The 16,695-nt window shown below is 35.7% G+C and overlaps 1 protein-coding gene across 1 annotated transcript; it reads right to left on the bottom strand.

Moving 5' to 3' along the window:
• Window positions 1–356: 356 nt before the first annotated feature.
• On the bottom strand, window positions 357–15,736 carry LOC132254733 (mitogen-activated protein kinase kinase kinase 1b-like). Its single transcript, XM_059740939.1, has 4 exons — window positions 15,480–15,736; window positions 11,195–11,279; window positions 10,910–10,972; window positions 357–737 (listed from the first exon to the last, which is right to left on the bottom strand). Exons 1-4 carry the CDS (start codon window positions 15,734–15,736, stop codon window positions 576–578), a joined length of 567 nt encoding a protein of 188 aa, XP_059596922.1. The 3' UTR covers window positions 357–575.
• Window positions 15,737–16,695: the final 959 nt, after the last annotated feature.

Genomic DNA, 16,695 nt, shown 5'->3' with positions numbered 1-16,695 from the left:
CAAAATGATGATGATTAACATCCAGGCCCTCAACTCCTTTTTCCCCCTTTTTCTTTTTTCTAAAAGAGGGCAGGTGCAATTATTATGTCATAAAAAGTATAAATATGTTATCAGAGGTGAACATATGTCCACTATGTGCGTGTGTTCCCTTTTCCATTCTCAACTAAATCTGGCCTATTTCTGGTGTCATAACACTATAAAACAAAATATAAAATCATCAATAACTCTAAATAGAAAATGGCAACAACTTCACTCTCCAATAAGATTTAGAATTTCAATTTGGAAACACTGCAGCAAGGATGGGTAAAAAAATAATAAATTGAATAACAAGAAAACTTCCACAATAGAGTGAACCAATTTTCTCTAAGTAAGCAAGTTGTGCATCCAGGTATTATGTAGTTCATGCATATTAATTCAACATCTTGGTGGCTAAGGCAAGAGAATGGAAATAATCAAAACATGTTCAAAGCAATACATCAAAAAGAAATGTTGAGAAAACAAGAAAACAGAAATAAATATATAGATAAATGAAAAGATAAATATGACCAAATAATTAAGCAGTAAGATCATTTGTATCACCTGTGAACTACATTTTTCTCATGTAGATATTTCAAACCATTTAAAATTTGCTTTGTGTAGGCCGAAACTTGTCTTTCTTGCAAATGATACTTTTGATATAAACTTGAAAGTGAACCTTTCGTCATAAGCTCAAGGAAGATATAAAGTTTAGAGTCATCCTGGAAAGATCAAGTGCATAAAGAAGGAAAATTAGAGCCAGATCATAAAGGAAGAAATACTTAAATGACAATATGAAAGACAAAAATTCCCCCCAAAGAAAAAGAAAAATTTAGCTATTGATCATTTACACTGTGAATTATATAACCCATGGGTTGAAGAAAGCCATAAGATGGTGCTTGTTTGATAGGCAATGATAATATTATATAACAAAGTGTCCAAAGAAAAAGCTCACCTAAGGTACACAGGACACTTTTTGGGAGCTTGAGAGTTGGCTAGGAACAATATGATTTTCTAGGGTGTTAGGTGGTATGTCTGGTTGGTTTTCCCATGTTGTTCTCTTTGCTTTCATTCTACCTTTAAGCGATTTCTGTATATTACGTTTGTTCATTGTTGCACCCTTTAATATATTCTCATATTTTACCCATAGGGAAAAAATAAAAAAAAGTACACACAACATATGCAATGTTAGAAATTTGAATTTTCTTAATTGGGGTCTCTTGTATACATTTATGTAATTGTATATAACTGTAAATTAGATTAAGAAAATTTATATAGTTGTAAATTAGATTAGGAAGAATAATCCTTAATTTATAAGGATTGTCATGATTTATAGAGATTATTAGTTTATTTTTTTCCTTAAATTTCTTTGTAAATATAGGATATAAATTAGGATTGAAACAGCTGATTGAATAAGATTTTTTTACCACTTTCTCCCACATTATATCAAAGCCTCTTTGGACATTCTTTATCAACTTTCATTGCTGATTTTAGTTCCAGTTCTTCAGTCTTCATTGTTGATTTCAAGCCTAATTATTTTAGCCTTCATTGGTGTGTGTTTTGTTTATTTCATTTTTCATCTTTCATCTGTTCTCTTGCTTTAATCTCTACCTGTAATTTTTGGGATTTCACCATGTCTAACATGTCTGAGACTTCTGCCACACCCATAGTTGTCTTTGGTGAAACTTTGCCTAATCAAACCATTGGAGTGTTATAGAATATCAATTCAGCATATTGGTTGAATGACCAAAACTATCTCCAATGGTATCAACTAGTGCGAACCTTTTTGAAAGAGAAAGGAAAACTAAGTCATCTAATTGGCATAGGTCCATAGCCTGAAGATCCAAAGTTCAACCAATGGGTTGAAGAGGATTCCATGATCATGTCATGGTTATGGAATTCTATGTTGCCTGAAATTAATGGCACTTGTATGTTTCTCACCACAACTAAAGAGATTTGGGAGACAATAAGACAAACTTAAGCAAAAAAATTCAACTACTAAACAGGGAACAAGATCAATCATTGAATATTATAATCTCCTGAAAAAGTCTTTGGCAAGAATTGGATTATTACCAAAATCTTCAAATGAAATGTAGTGAAGATGATTCAATGTTAAGAAAGTTTGTTGAAAGGGAGAAGATTTTCGGGTTTCTTTCTAGCCTTAATGCCGAATTTGATCAAGTTCGAGTTCAAGTCTTAGGAACGGATGATTTGTCATCCATTAATGAGGTTTTCTCCATTATTCAAGCGGAGGAAGGATGATGAGGTGTTATGATTGATTCTCAACTAGCAGAAGGTTCAGCCCTTACTACATCAAAACCAAGAGATAGTAATTTCAAAGGCCTAAACCCAAGAAAAGGTGGCAGATGTGATTTTTCTAAGAATAAGGACAATGTTTGGTGCACATATTGTAAAAAACCACAACACACAAAAGAGACATGCTGGAAACTTCATGGTAAACCATGGGTATCAACCGTGCTAGTGGTTTTAAAGGGGGATAATAGTGAAGCCAAGTGTATGTAGTTGATGCTAATAACTCTAGAAAGGAACAATCAAAGTACAATAACACGAAACTTGGAGAATTGAATTAGGAGGACATTGAAAAGCTAAAAAAAATTTGGATTCATTGGAGAAACCTATGGGTGTTTGCTCTCTCGCACATTCAAGTATTCTTTCTCTCATGCTTTAAGTGTCTCTGCTATGTCCCTTTCAAGATCTTGGATCACTGATTCAAGAGCTACTGAGCAAATGACATTCATCAGAAAAATTTAGCACATATATTCCATGTCCTAGCAATAGGAAAATAACTATTGTTGATGGGTCTTTAGCTACTATTACAGGTTTGGGAATAGTCAATGTAAACACTTCTTTGAGTCTTAAAAATGTCTTACATGTTCTCAAGCTTTCAACCGACCTTGTGTCCATTTATTAACTCACAAAAGATATGAATTGTAGAGTTATCTTTTCCCCTACTCATTCTGTTTTTTAGGACCGAGTTTTGGGAAAGATGATTGGGCATATTAAGGAAAAGAACGAACTCTACTACCCTAATACAAGTAGTGGCAATGTTGGAAATGGGAATCAACTACCTCTTTCTTTTTTATCTAAGTCATTTTCTTCAAATAAAGAACAAATTTGGCTTTATCACTTTCGACTTGGCTACCCTTCATTGAATGTACTTTAGGTCAGTTCCCTTTACTTTTTAAGAATATTGATGTTAACACTTTTCATTGTGATGTTAGTGAATTTGCAAAACATCATTGTGTCCCATTTCCTTTTAGCAACAAAATATCATAATTTCATTTTTCCTTAATTCACAGTGATATTTGGGGCCATCACGAGTTCCTAATATTTTGGGAACTTGTTGGATTGTTTCATTTATTGATGATTATACCCCGTGTTACTTGGATTTTCCTTTTAACAAAAGTCGGATGTGAGCATTGTTTTTCCAAATTACCATAATATGGTCAAAAATCAATTTGGGGTGTCAATAAAACATGTTAGATTGGACAATGCAAAGGATTATTTCAATCAAACTTTTTCATATTATTTTCAAAAAGAGGGAATTATTCATGTGTTTTCACGTGTTCACCCTAACAAAATGGAGTAGCCGAGAGGAAAAATGGTCACTTACTAAATGTTACTAAGGTTGTCTTGTTTCAAAAAAATGTTCCAAAAACATATTGGGAGGAGTTCGTTCGTACAGTTGCTCATTTAACAAATAGGGTTTCTTATCGAGTTTTGGGTTTAAAGAGTCTTATGCAAATGTTCACAACATTCTTTCTTCAATTCAATACATCAAGTAAGCTTCCTCCTAAAGTGTTTGGGTGCCCCGTGTTTGTTCATATTCATGCTTATCATTAAGGAAAGTTGGATCCAAGAGCATTAAAGTGTGTTTTTATTAGATATTCAACACAAAAATGGTATAAATGTTTCCATCCTCCAACTAAATTTTTTTTCATCTCCAGGGATGTCACTTTTGTAGAAATAGAGGGATATTTTTTAGTTCCTTATCTTCAAGGGGAAACATCATCTATGGAAGACAAGGACATGTTCTTGCTTGAGTTTCCTAAATCTTCCCCATCTGAACCTTCAAATGGAAACCAAAAAGAGTCCAAAAGTCATTAAAAAAGTCTAGAAATTTCCAACACACCTCAAATAGCTACAACAGTCCCAAAAATAGCTAAAAGATGTCCTATTTTAGCTGTTGGAACAAAAGAAAATGAGTCAGAACCTATTACCACAAAGCCACTACAAGTTTATTCAAGAAAAGGGTGATTGAACCTAGACCCATGCAAGTCTAAACATTCAAACCAACTCTCAGAAATGAGGTACATAATTATATTGTGCCTCTTAACTCACATGATGATGTTGATCTTCATATTGCCATTAAGAAAGGCACACGTAAATGCATGCGACACCCATTGTCCAATTTTGTGTCATTTGAAAATTTCTCACCATCTCATAGAGCCTTTCTTACCCAAATAAATTCCATACCAATTCCACAAACCTTAATCGAGGCATTTAATGGGAAATGGAAACAAGCTATGAAAGTTAAGATGGAAATATTGGAGAAAAATAGGACTGGGGAAATTATGGAGTTACCAAAAGGGAATAAAGTAGTGAGTTGCAACTGGATATTTACAGTTAAATATAAAAGTCGATGGATCCCTTGAATGATATAAAGCAAGGTTAGTCGCAAAGGGATATACACAAACACATGGAGCGAACTATCAAGAAACTTTTGCATCAATTGCAAAGATGAATATAGTGAGAATTTTATCATCTTTGGAAACTTATTTTGATTGGAATTTACAACAATTTGATGTAAAGAATGTCTTTTTCCATGGTGAAATTGATGAAAAAATCTATGTGGAAGTTCCTCCCAGTTTTGGGGGAAGTTTAGACAAGAATAAGGTATGTAGGTTGAAGGAGGCATTGTATGGATTGAAACAATATCCTAGAGCATGATTTGGAAGATTTACAAAGGTTATGTTATCTCTAGGGTTTAAACAAAGCCAAGGAGATCCCACTTTGTTCATTAAATATTTTGCTTCAGGGGGAGTTATAACATTACTACTATATGTTGATGACATAATCGTGGTCGGGATTGATCCAAAAGAAAAAGAGGCCCTTCAGAAATGTCCTACAAAGGAGTTTAAGATAAAGGATTTGGGTAAACTAAAGTACTTTTTAGGAATTGAAGTGGCATGGTCAAAAGAGGGTATTTTTGTATCACAACACAAATACATCCTTAACTTCCTTAAGGAGACAAGAAAGCTTGGATGTAAATCGATAAAGACTCCAATTGAAGCAAATCGTAAGCTTGGGGAAGCATTGGAAGACAAAGGAGTGGATTAAGGCATGGATCAAAGATTAGTGGGGCGATTGATTTACTTATCACACACAAGACCGGATATTGCCTATATCGTGAGTGTAGTAAGCCAGTTTATGCACAATCTGAAGAAGGTCTACTTACAAGCTGTTTATAGGATTTTACAGTATCTTAAAGGCAGCTTAAGAATGGGAATTCTCTTCAAAAAATGTATGGGTTTGTTCCTTGAAGCCTATATGAATGCCAACAACGTTAAATCAATGGTAGATAAGAGATCAACATCAGGTTACTACGCCTTTCTAATTGGAGCCAAAATATGAGCTCTAATGGCACATATTCTATATGAGTTATGCACCAAAAGACATTCAAATCACCCAACTTGACCTAAATCAATGCTAAGGCCCTATCCATGAGTTTAATTTGTACTTTGGAGACTTATCTCAAGTTCAAGGGAAGAAAATAGTGCAAGTTGAATCACTTTAGATTTTGAAAGATCAAGAAAAGGCTAAATGAGGAAATAAGTGAGTCAAGAATCATGGACAGTAAGGAAAGGCAAGACGAGGATATCATGAGTTTGGAAGATGAGAAATGACTATTATAGAGTAAGAAGAAAACATGGGAAATGAGGCATGAAGCAAGATTCAGCTGCATGGAAATTTAGAACTCAAAAATCTGATGGCATTATATACTCTGATTTTGAGGAAAAATTTAGAGCACTTTCTAGAGTCCATTGTATACATACCATTTATCATTTCGAAGCTTGGGAAGTCAAGAGTCCAATGCTTCAAATAGTTTGCAAATCGGAGCTGAAATGAAGAAGTTATGGCCATTTGAAAACAATTGCACCAAGCTAGAGGGTCATTTCGAAATGATTTCGAAATTCAACTTATGAATTCGAAATCCACTTCGAAATGACACCAATTTCGAATTCACCCACTGCCACTTTGATGTTTCGCCTCCTCTATCTCAGGAATTGCATCTATTCAACTTATGAATTCGAAATCCACTTCGAAATGACACCAATTTCGAATTCACCCACTGCCACTTTGATGTTTCGCCTCCTTTACCTCAGGAATTGCATCTATTCAACTTATGAATTCGAAATTCACTTCAAAATGACACCAATTTCGAATTCACCCACTACCACTTTGATGTTCCGCCTCCTCTACCTCGGGAATTGCATCTATTCAACTTATGAATTCAAAATCCACTTTGAAATGACACCAATTTCAAATTCACCCACTGCCACTTTGATGTTTCGTCTCCTCTACCTCGGGAATTGCATCTAGGTCACTTCATCTGCCCTAAGTGGACCCCACACGACTAGAAATCACCATTTTATTATTTTTTAATCATTTTTAGGAAATTATTTTTATAATAAGTGACCAATGAGAGTGTGCTACATGTTAGGTAATTGATGATATTATATAAACTCTCTCAATTCTAGGTTTTAGGGATCTTGGATTTTTTTTCCGGAGAGTTTGACATTGAAGGTGGAAGAAGACGAGAACTTTGGTTTGTTTTCTTTTTCTTCTTTATTAAATATATTGTTTTTAGTTTCTTTTTATTCAAATTATGGATTTTTACCCTATTATGGATTGTGAATGTGACATCACCCCCATGAGAGGCTAAGAGCCAACTTGGGGCTTGAAGCATGAAAACCTAAGGGCCAGGAAACCTATAGGGACAATGGGTAAATTATTATAACAATGAGATTAAATATTGGTTGGGTGACAATTTATCATTTTTTTATCATATCCTTGTGAGTTCGTTTAGGGAATGATACGGTAGGTTATTACCTGATACTAGTGATTCTTGGTAATTCTTGATCATTAGTTATCCTCGTCTTCCCTATCGTTATTTGTCCCAAAACAAAGCTATAAGAAGTAAGAAGGGTTAAAAAGCCAAATCTTAAACTAGTAATCAATCTCATTCATTTGATGGTTTTAGGAATCTGTTTTAAAAAGGAAAAAAATAGGTTTCGAATGCAATTTTGAGTTATAGAACTCAACTTGATCGCGAGGGGCTAAAGATCCCAAAACCCTAAGATCATATCACTTAAAAGACCCTTGTTTTCTCTAATTTCTATACCCTAGGTTGGATTGTGGAAAACCTCAAACTTGAATCAATTGAATTTGAAATCAATATTCATTTTTTTTATTAATTTAATTTCTTTTACTTAGTTTCAAATTATTCACCTATTGTTTTTCACTTTAGGATTTAAACAAAAGCAATTCATTTATTCTAGTATTGACAATTTCCATAAGCCAGTCCCTGAGAACGATACCTGAAATACTACAAAATTCGTAGTGACTCTTTCTCTAGTTTTTTCTTGGCCAGAGTTACTACGTAAAAAGGCTAAGTATTTTGGTACAATAGAGAAGTTCGGTTTCTTTCTTAGAGGAAACTTGGTGACTTGGTTGAGTAGAAAACAACATGTTGTGGTAAGGTTTAGTGCAGAGGCAGAGTTTAAAGCTATGACACAAGGAATTTGTGAGTTATTATGGCTTAAAATTGTTCTTGAGAGCTTATGGATTAAATGGGAAGGATCCATGAGGTTGTATTAGGATAACAAATCAACCATAAACATGGCTCATAATCTGGTACAACATGACCGGACAAAGCTTGTTGAGGTTGATAGACACTTCATAAAAGAAAAGTTAGAAAGTGGGTTAATTTGCACCCTGTTTGTGTCATCAAATAGACAACTTGCAGATGTTTTGATCAAAGGTTTGGCAAGCACAACATTTCAAGCAATTATAGGCAAGTTGGGCATCAATAATATCTATTCACCATCTTAAAAGAGAGTGTTAAAAATCTAAATTTTCCTAATTAGGGTCTCTTGTATATATTTATGTAATTGTATATAGCTATAAATTAAATTAGGAAAGTGTGTATAACTGTAAATTTGATTAGGAATAATAATTTCTTATTTATAAGCATTGTCCTGATTTATTAGGATTATTAGTTTTTTTTTCCTTAAATTTCTTTGTAAATATAGGATATAAATTATGATTATAACAGTTGATTGAATAATAATTCTTTACCACTTTCTCCCACATACAATAAGCTCTAAAGGATGAACAAAAACTACCCCCTTTCCCTTAGCAAGAACCCAACCAATCAACAAAATCTATTAAAGACATTGAGTTTTCATCTATGCACCTCTTTAGCCACAACAAAATATTACTAAGGAAAAGACTCTTCAAAGCATGGACTAATTGCCCCTTGTTTTCAAACAACCTTCAATTCCTCTTTTTCCAAACCATCTAAAAAAAATGCATAATGAGGCAGGTTTCCAATTCTTTTTTTATCCTCTTCCCACAAAGGAGTCATGCCAACTAAAAGAACCTCTCTTACTATGGCAAGTAGAACCTAAGAATTGCTAAATAAAGAGAAAAGCAACTACTAAAGAGCCCTTATCATAGCACAGTGAAGCCAAATGTGATCAATGGATTCCTCATCAACTTTACATAGGAAGCAATACCATTCTATTCATCGTTATGCCTTGAAATCTAGAGAAGAATTGTTCTACACCATCCATCTTTCAATTATTTAGATTAGAATTGTTCTACACCATTCATCTTTCAATCATTTAGATTCTGAGAAAAACAAAGGTTCCAATGGCTCCTCTCACTTGTTCGATCCCATAACTTTACCTCCCAATCCTCTTTTCTAAATTATACAAAGCTAGAAAAGGAAAAGCATAAGGATCCATCCCCACACCATCTATCCTTCCAAAATTTTACCCTCCCCCCCTCCCCCCATTCCTTACAAAGAAGGAAATTATACTACTAGGGAAATCCCAAGCCTTCCAAACAGCTTTCCATAACCCAACATCGTAACCATCCTTAATGTTACAAGATAATCATCCCCATTCTTCCCCCCATATTTTCTAGTTTTAACTTGTCTTTGGAAAGCTCCCATTTCCGATTCTTCTTGCAAATATTTCTTTCTTGGCTCTATAGAAATCTGTAAAGATCCTCTTTTTAAATCCGAAGGGCTTGGTCAATTCATTGGCATCTATGCTTAGGAATGAAAACATATCTCTACAAATACAAAGGATATAAGATTTTCATTCTAATATCTAGTTGAAGTTGGGAATATGCAATTTCCTTCAAGTTTGTTCTCATTCAAGCGTATAGTTGTCTTAGAAATTGCTTGAGAATTCGCATTTAGCTATCATCCACTTTTTTTATCTATTTTAATTTTTTTACTATTAAGTTTTCATTCCTTAATAGTGAGAAAAAACAATATCATTCCATAGTTATACCACCAGAGCCCAAGCTAAATGCACCCTAAAAATATGTACATGTAGAGACATAAGAAGTAAGGTTTGTGTGGGGCTCCAATATGTAAGTTTCAACAAAAGCTGAACTCTTTAAAAAGCTGACACAAGTGCCTCTATTTTTTATTTTATTTTTTAATATCAATTTAGGTAAACCTCAATCCATCAGGTGGATGCCAATTGATTGAGGTTGAGTTTCCAACTTGGATTCACCAGCCCGTTTCACAATCACTAAGCCCATTTTTTTTTAAAGTTTGAGGCCCTAAAATGATTTGAAAAAAAAAATAGATTTTTTTTCCTAAAAAAAGCAAGAATAATATTTGTATTTGGATTCAGTTTAAGTTTAGGAAAGAGCCTGGAAAACTTAAGCCTATTGTTTTAGATCTAAACGGTAAAAATTTCAAGTTAAGCATACCCTTAGTCATGAGGAATCCAACAGTTTTGCTCAAATTGAAATCAATCTTCAAACTTTTAGATGTTTATACAAAAATTAACATCTTGAGCTTCTTTGAATTTGACCATAAAAATCACCCAAATTTCATAGTCTTGGAATTGTAAAATATTTCAAATTCCAATTCTTCAAAATCCTAACAATATATTTGACATTACTAAAGGTGAATCATGAGAGACAATTTTTGACATAGAAACAACACATGTTGGTGGATTTTTGAGGTTGTGGCAACACTTGAAAAGGTCCAAATCTGTGTTAAGGAAGGTCGAGGTCAACTTAAATTTTAAATGAATGAACCCATCTTCTAAATGAATGGACCCATTTGCTAAGAGTAAATCTCTTAGCAGGGAGATTTTTAGTTTGATTAAATCTCATATGTAGGATAATGCCCCATAAATACATGGTTTTAATTAAAATTTGGTACTAGATTTTTCTATTATTCTCATTGGCTCTTTGCATGGTTACTTCACTTTGAATCGCATGTATTGGATTGAATGACAAATATTTCCTCTTCCCATTGGCAGTACCATTTTCAGATACTATGGAAACAGGAAGGAAGTCTATCAAGACTCTGAAGAACTGGGATAAATAACTGCAGGTGATGATATTATAACAATATAAAAGTATTCTCATTTCAAGTTGCACCATTATGTTTGTAACTATCCTTTATAGATTGTCTCAAGGATTAGGCCCAAAAATGACAAAAAATTCATTCAAGTTTGCTATAGGTGACAAAATGCAATGTGGAATACTCTTTCATTCCAAGAATGATATGTTACAAGAAAACAAAAGAAGCTGACTCAAGGTGTAAGAAACATACCTTGTCTGTGCCATAATACCGAACTATGTTCTCATGTTCCAACTGACTTAAAAGAGAAATCTCCTGGACCAATAAGGAAGGAATTAGAAAAATAATCTCATGATAATACAACCTGGATCGATGAGCAATTGCTCTTTACTGAAATACCTATATATGCAATTGACTTGAGGTTAACTGTAATGTACAAAAAAAAAAAAAAATAGTTCAAAAAATTTTATTAAAAAAAATAAGAAAGATTAAACCATATTTGATGAGCATTTCTTTAGAAGAAGACATTCTTCTCACTTGTTCAAGTTGATAAATGCCTTGTTTGCCCCACTTCCCTTTATCAAGCAATGAAACCTCCTTCACAGCAAAAAATAATCCATCACTGCAAAATATATATATACAAAAAAAAAAATACTTGTGTGAGAAAGGGGAAAAACATGAACACGTCAATGATAGTCAACATGAACTAATTTGATCATATCTATTCTCAAACCCACTTGTCTGATTCTTTAAGGTTGGTAAACAATAGCAAGTTGATCACTACTCATAATCTCATACTTTTAAGACAAGGAGGGCTACAAAGAGAAAAACCTTAAAGGGTCAGGTGAAGACCTAACTTCCTCAATGGAAAATGAGGATGATAGATAAACAATAAGCAACAAAGAAATGAAGCTAATAAGATCACCACTCTCCTAGTATGAGAAATAAACCAAGGAGCTGAGGTATTGGCATAAGAAGGATACAATATTAAGAGCAAATGAACTAAAAGAATCTATAGACATTGGAACCAATAGATGTTAGGATAGAGGGACTAAAATCACCACAAATCTTCCCAAGAGAGAAACTCATAGTCATTCCAAACTAAGAACTAGATATACTAAGAAAATTAAAGAAACCTTATGCAATTGCTCTCTATGTGCCCTAATGTGATCATTAGACAAAATGTTCGTATCCTAACCATCAGAGTGCAAACCATTATTAATTCTGACTACCTTATGGAATGTGGTGTCACTAGCCTAAGCATAGTTCCATAGAAAAGGCTTTATTCCTTGAAGAAATCATTCCAAACCAAAACCTCCTTCATTTCTAAGCCTATAAAATTGATACCTTCCAATTAGATGCTCTTTCTTTTTCTGATAGGCAAACAAACAAAAATTTCTTTCTTCCCTTCCCCGACCAATAAAAATTCCAAATTTTCTCAATCTTAGAAGCCAATCTTGACTGGAACACTAGTCTAAGAGGAAACCAGTATAGATATAAGGCAAATGAGACTAGATAAATGTAGATCTTCATCCTAAGGACAGAGAGGCTCTTTGACAACCATCTAGTTTACAAGAGACCTTTTCTAAAACAGGGTTCTAAAACAGAGGAGCCTTGAGATTCCTAAATAAAATAAGCCCTAAACAAGAGAGGGACTACCTCGTGGTCCAACAACCTAATAAGAAAGCTAGACTAAAGAGTTGTCTTAATTTAAACTAATGCTTAACAAGATACTCTAAATTAGATTTATCTTAAGTCTTGATATCTGTGTGAACATTAAAATATTTTTTTTCTTTTAATTATTCTTTCAAATATTGAAAGTGTGATTTAATCTTGGTACATAACATCTGAGCTACTACTATTATAAAGAGGAAAGGAAAAGGCAGATCCCATTGTGTGAACCCTGTACAAGCCTTTACCCAACCTTTCATACCACTATTCACTATCATAGTAAAACTAATCGAAGATAGGCAACCTAAAATCTAAAGTGTCAATTTAGAACTAGACCTTTTTCGAGCAAAGTAGGGTTTAGTAAATCTCAATTAATTTGATCATGTCTTTTCAAAATTTATCTTAAATACCATCCCCTCCTTGGCCAAGTGAACTTTCTCATCCACCATCTCATTGATGACCGAAGACAGGTCCATAATCTACCTTACTTGTGAAGGAGAAATCTTCTCTTATAATACCATCCAAACTCATAAGAGGCATGCCATGAGGAGATGCTTTTGCTTTTGAAATTGGTGTAAAGGTTAGTAAAATAGTAATCATGACATGTGTCCTCAATAAGCATTCACTTATCACATTGTGAATAGATCAACGCTTAAGCAAATCCAATAGATAGAAGCAACTGATTTTTTTTTTTTTTTTTTGATAGGCAAAAGCATAAATATATTAGAAAATGGCACCTTGAGGAAAACCTAAAAGCATACAGGGAGTATACAAAAGGCACCTTAAGGCACAAACAAAAGAAGAGAAGATACAAAACCATCCCTCATCTAGCGCCTAGCCAATAAAAAAAACTAAGTAAAGGAAGAGGACCTTCATTTACAACCGACTTAGTCCACAACCAAAGATTACAAACAAAAGAATTTTTCAACCTATGAACCGAAAAATCCTCATTATCAAAGACAATCCTATTTCTTTCCATCCAAACCGCCCACAAAAGGCACAATGGGGCTGCCTTCCACACCTTTCTACGCTTCTTGCCCAACATAAAGCCCCTCCATTCAATAAGGGTATCTCTAACCAAAAACGGGAGGACCCAAAACACTCCAAAAAGGGCGAACAATAACTCCCATAAAACTCTTGCCCTGGAGCAATGCATAAGAATATGATCAATAGACTCCTCTTCCTCACAGCAAAGGAAACATCTATTAGCAAGAGCCCACCCCCACTTTTTAAGCTGATCCAGAGTAAGCACCTTACCCCAAGAAGCCTCCCAAGCGAAAAAGCTCACTTTGGAAGGCACACTAGGGCTCCAGATCAAACCATGAGGGAAAAGACCAGCTCTTCTTGAAGATAGATCATTATAAAGGGATTTAGCTGAAAAAATCCCATTCGAAGTCACTTTCCACAACATTCTATCTTCCACAAGAGAAATAAGCCTTACTCCCCAGATTGTCAAAAGAAGCCTCTCCACCTCCTCTACCTCCTAATCATTGAAGGGCCTAGAGAATCTAGGACTCCAAACCCCTTCCTCTCCCGAAGAATCCCAAAACTCTTCTACCCAAGCCTCCTTATAGGAGGCAAAAGCATACAAGGAGGGAAAAGAATTGCAGAAGGCGAGGTTCCAACACCATTTATTTTTCCAAAATTTTACCCTTCTACCATTCCCCATTGAAAAAACGACTTTATTTTGCATAAGGGCACCTTCCTTCCTTATTTCCTTCCAAAATCCTACTCCATAACTCTCCCTAACTTCTCTAGTAACCCAACCCCCTTCTTCCTCCCCGAACTTCCTATTAATGACATGCCTCCAAAAATTCTCCCTTTCATTCGCAAAACGCCAATTCCACTTGCAAAGAAGGGCCCTATTGAGAGTAGATAGACGTCTAACTCCCAAGCCCCCCTTCCTTTTGTCCAAACAAACGGTATCCCAATTAACTAGGTGAGGCTTCCTCTCCAAAGCACCCCCTCCCCACAAGAAATCCCTTTGAATTTTTTCCAACCTTAGACTAACCACTCTTGGCATTCGAAGTAAAGACATCAAGTATATGGGCATACTTGACAATGTACTACGAATTAGAGTGATTCTTCCTCCTTTGGAAATAAATTGTCTTTTCCACAAGGCCAACCTTTTTCGAAATCTCTCTTCCACCCCATCCCAAATGGCCACAGACTTGTGGTTCACCCCCAAAGGAATCCCCAAATAAGAAGAAGGCAGCCTGCCCACTTTACAGCCAGCCTCGAGAGCCAAAGTCTCCAAATTCTCCACTCTACCAACCGACAAAATTTCACTTTTGTCCAAATTGATTCTCAAACCTGATATGGCTTCAAACCACATCAACAACCAGTTTAAGTAAACCATCTGATCTTCGGAAGCTTCACAAAACACTAAAGTGTCGTCGGCAAACAACAAATGAGAGACCAAGGCCCCATCCCTACCCCTTCCATTGACTCTACAGCCTGAAAGGAACCCTTCCCCTACTGCTCTATGGATGAGCCTACTAAGAGCCTCCATTCCTATCACAAAAAGATAAGGGGATAGGGGGTCCCCCTGACGCAGCCCCCTTGAACTGTTGAAGTAGCCTTCCGGAGTGCCATTGACCAAGACTGAAAACGTTGCTATAGAGATGCACCAGGAGATCTACCCGGTCTACTTCTCCCCAAATCCCATGCTTTGCAATACAAACAGCAAAAACTTCCAGTTTATGTGATCGTATGCCTTCTCTAAGTCCAATTTACATAACACCCCACTCTCGTTTCATTTCAACGTAAATTCCATTAATGGGAATTACGGAATTTAAATTCATGTTTATTTTAAAACATTTTAAAATCATGAAAAATTCGAAAGTGGCTCGTCGAAAAGAAAATGGCGGCCAAATTTTATTGAAAATGAGACTCTTAGATGATCCTAAAAATTCTAAGGATGAAAGATGAGAAAATTGGGATTATTTGAAAATCAGATTTAGAGAAAGATATTTACAAAATGGGATTTGAGAAAATATTTTCAAAATCGAATAAAAGGAAATCTAAGAATGTCATATGGCCCAAAGGTGGCCCATGCTAAAGATGGCCAATGCATGGCCTGGTAGGAATAGGGCCCAGTTGACTTATGCATGCTGGGGCTGCTGATAGACACTGCCTGTAGGTCCCGTACCAACAAGTCCAAGTTCCGAGTGGAGCCATTGGGAATTCCAGGTGCTTTTCTGACTGGTCACGTGACTCAGTGAGTCTGGATGGTGCATCAAATAGAACCTCAGAAAGTTCGCGAGCTAACTTGCGGTGCAGGCTTTCTGAGTGTTTCCTCAACTTTCTCTCGTTCTCCAGTTCATCCCTCATAGACTGAACTGCAGAATTGACTCGGTCCTGCTCCTTACTGCTTTTCCTAAGCAGTTTATCTTCAACTTGCTTCATCAAATCATTTATTTCATGTCGTTTTGCTTGCTGATCTCGAAGCAACCTTTTAGACTCGGCACGAGCATGGCCGTGAGCATGGAGCGGTTACAAGAAGAACAGTCCAAGGCCTGAATGTTTCCACTATGCTTTGCTGGTCTTCATTTGCTTGGGAATGGGTTTGAATGGGCATGGAGGCTAGAGGAAATGGGTATGAAGGTTAATGAGAGAGAACGGGCCTGTGAGGGTGGTGATGAAAGAGAAAAGGTGGCGTGGTGGAGTGGATAGTATGAAATGGGTATGGCAATGGAGTTAGTGAAATAGGTAATGGGGACGGGTGTGAAGAGTAATAGGAATAATGGGAATGCATGAGGAGGGTGGTATTGGAGAATGGGATAGCATGGCAATGGGTATGAGAAATGGGTATATGCGCGGGTAAGGATAACACGGGTGGGAACATGATGATGAACTGTAGGCATGATATGGTAATGGGAGTGTGAAGGATAGCCTTGGATGCATGCATAATGATCACGTACACATGGGACCCATGAGCAGGTAAGAATTTTGGATTTCAATGGAGACTTTTGAGGGAACTTAGGGCGACGTGTTTCTCTTTATATTCTTTAACATTTCTAAGGCCTTGTCAGTCAACCCAACTTTCAGATACCCACTTGCTGTAGCTGAATATATGTTCTAATCAACAGAAATATGGGGATTCTCCCCCATCCAATCCAAGAACCCTTCCATTGCATAACATTGAATTAGAGAGGAAATATTCATGGCTGTAAGGATGAATTATCACCATGCTTCCCCTTTAGTGGTGGGGTCCAGTAAGGATATTTTAATATCCACTACGCCTTGGGAATTCTGGCAGACTCACTTACAGGAACAACATCATGAAAGGTACCCTTGCTTATTTTAGTATCCTCAAAGATGAGAACATAATCACCACTTTCTGTTCACTTTTGTAGCTGATGGAG

This window comes from Vitis vinifera, chromosome 12 (genome assembly GCF_030704535.1).
Source record: "Vitis vinifera cultivar Pinot Noir 40024 chromosome 12, ASM3070453v1".
Lineage (NCBI taxonomy): Eukaryota > Viridiplantae > Streptophyta > Magnoliopsida > Vitales > Vitaceae > Vitis > Vitis vinifera.
The sequence above is the reverse complement of the archived record's forward strand: the minus strand, read 5'-3'. Positions and strand labels throughout refer to the sequence as shown.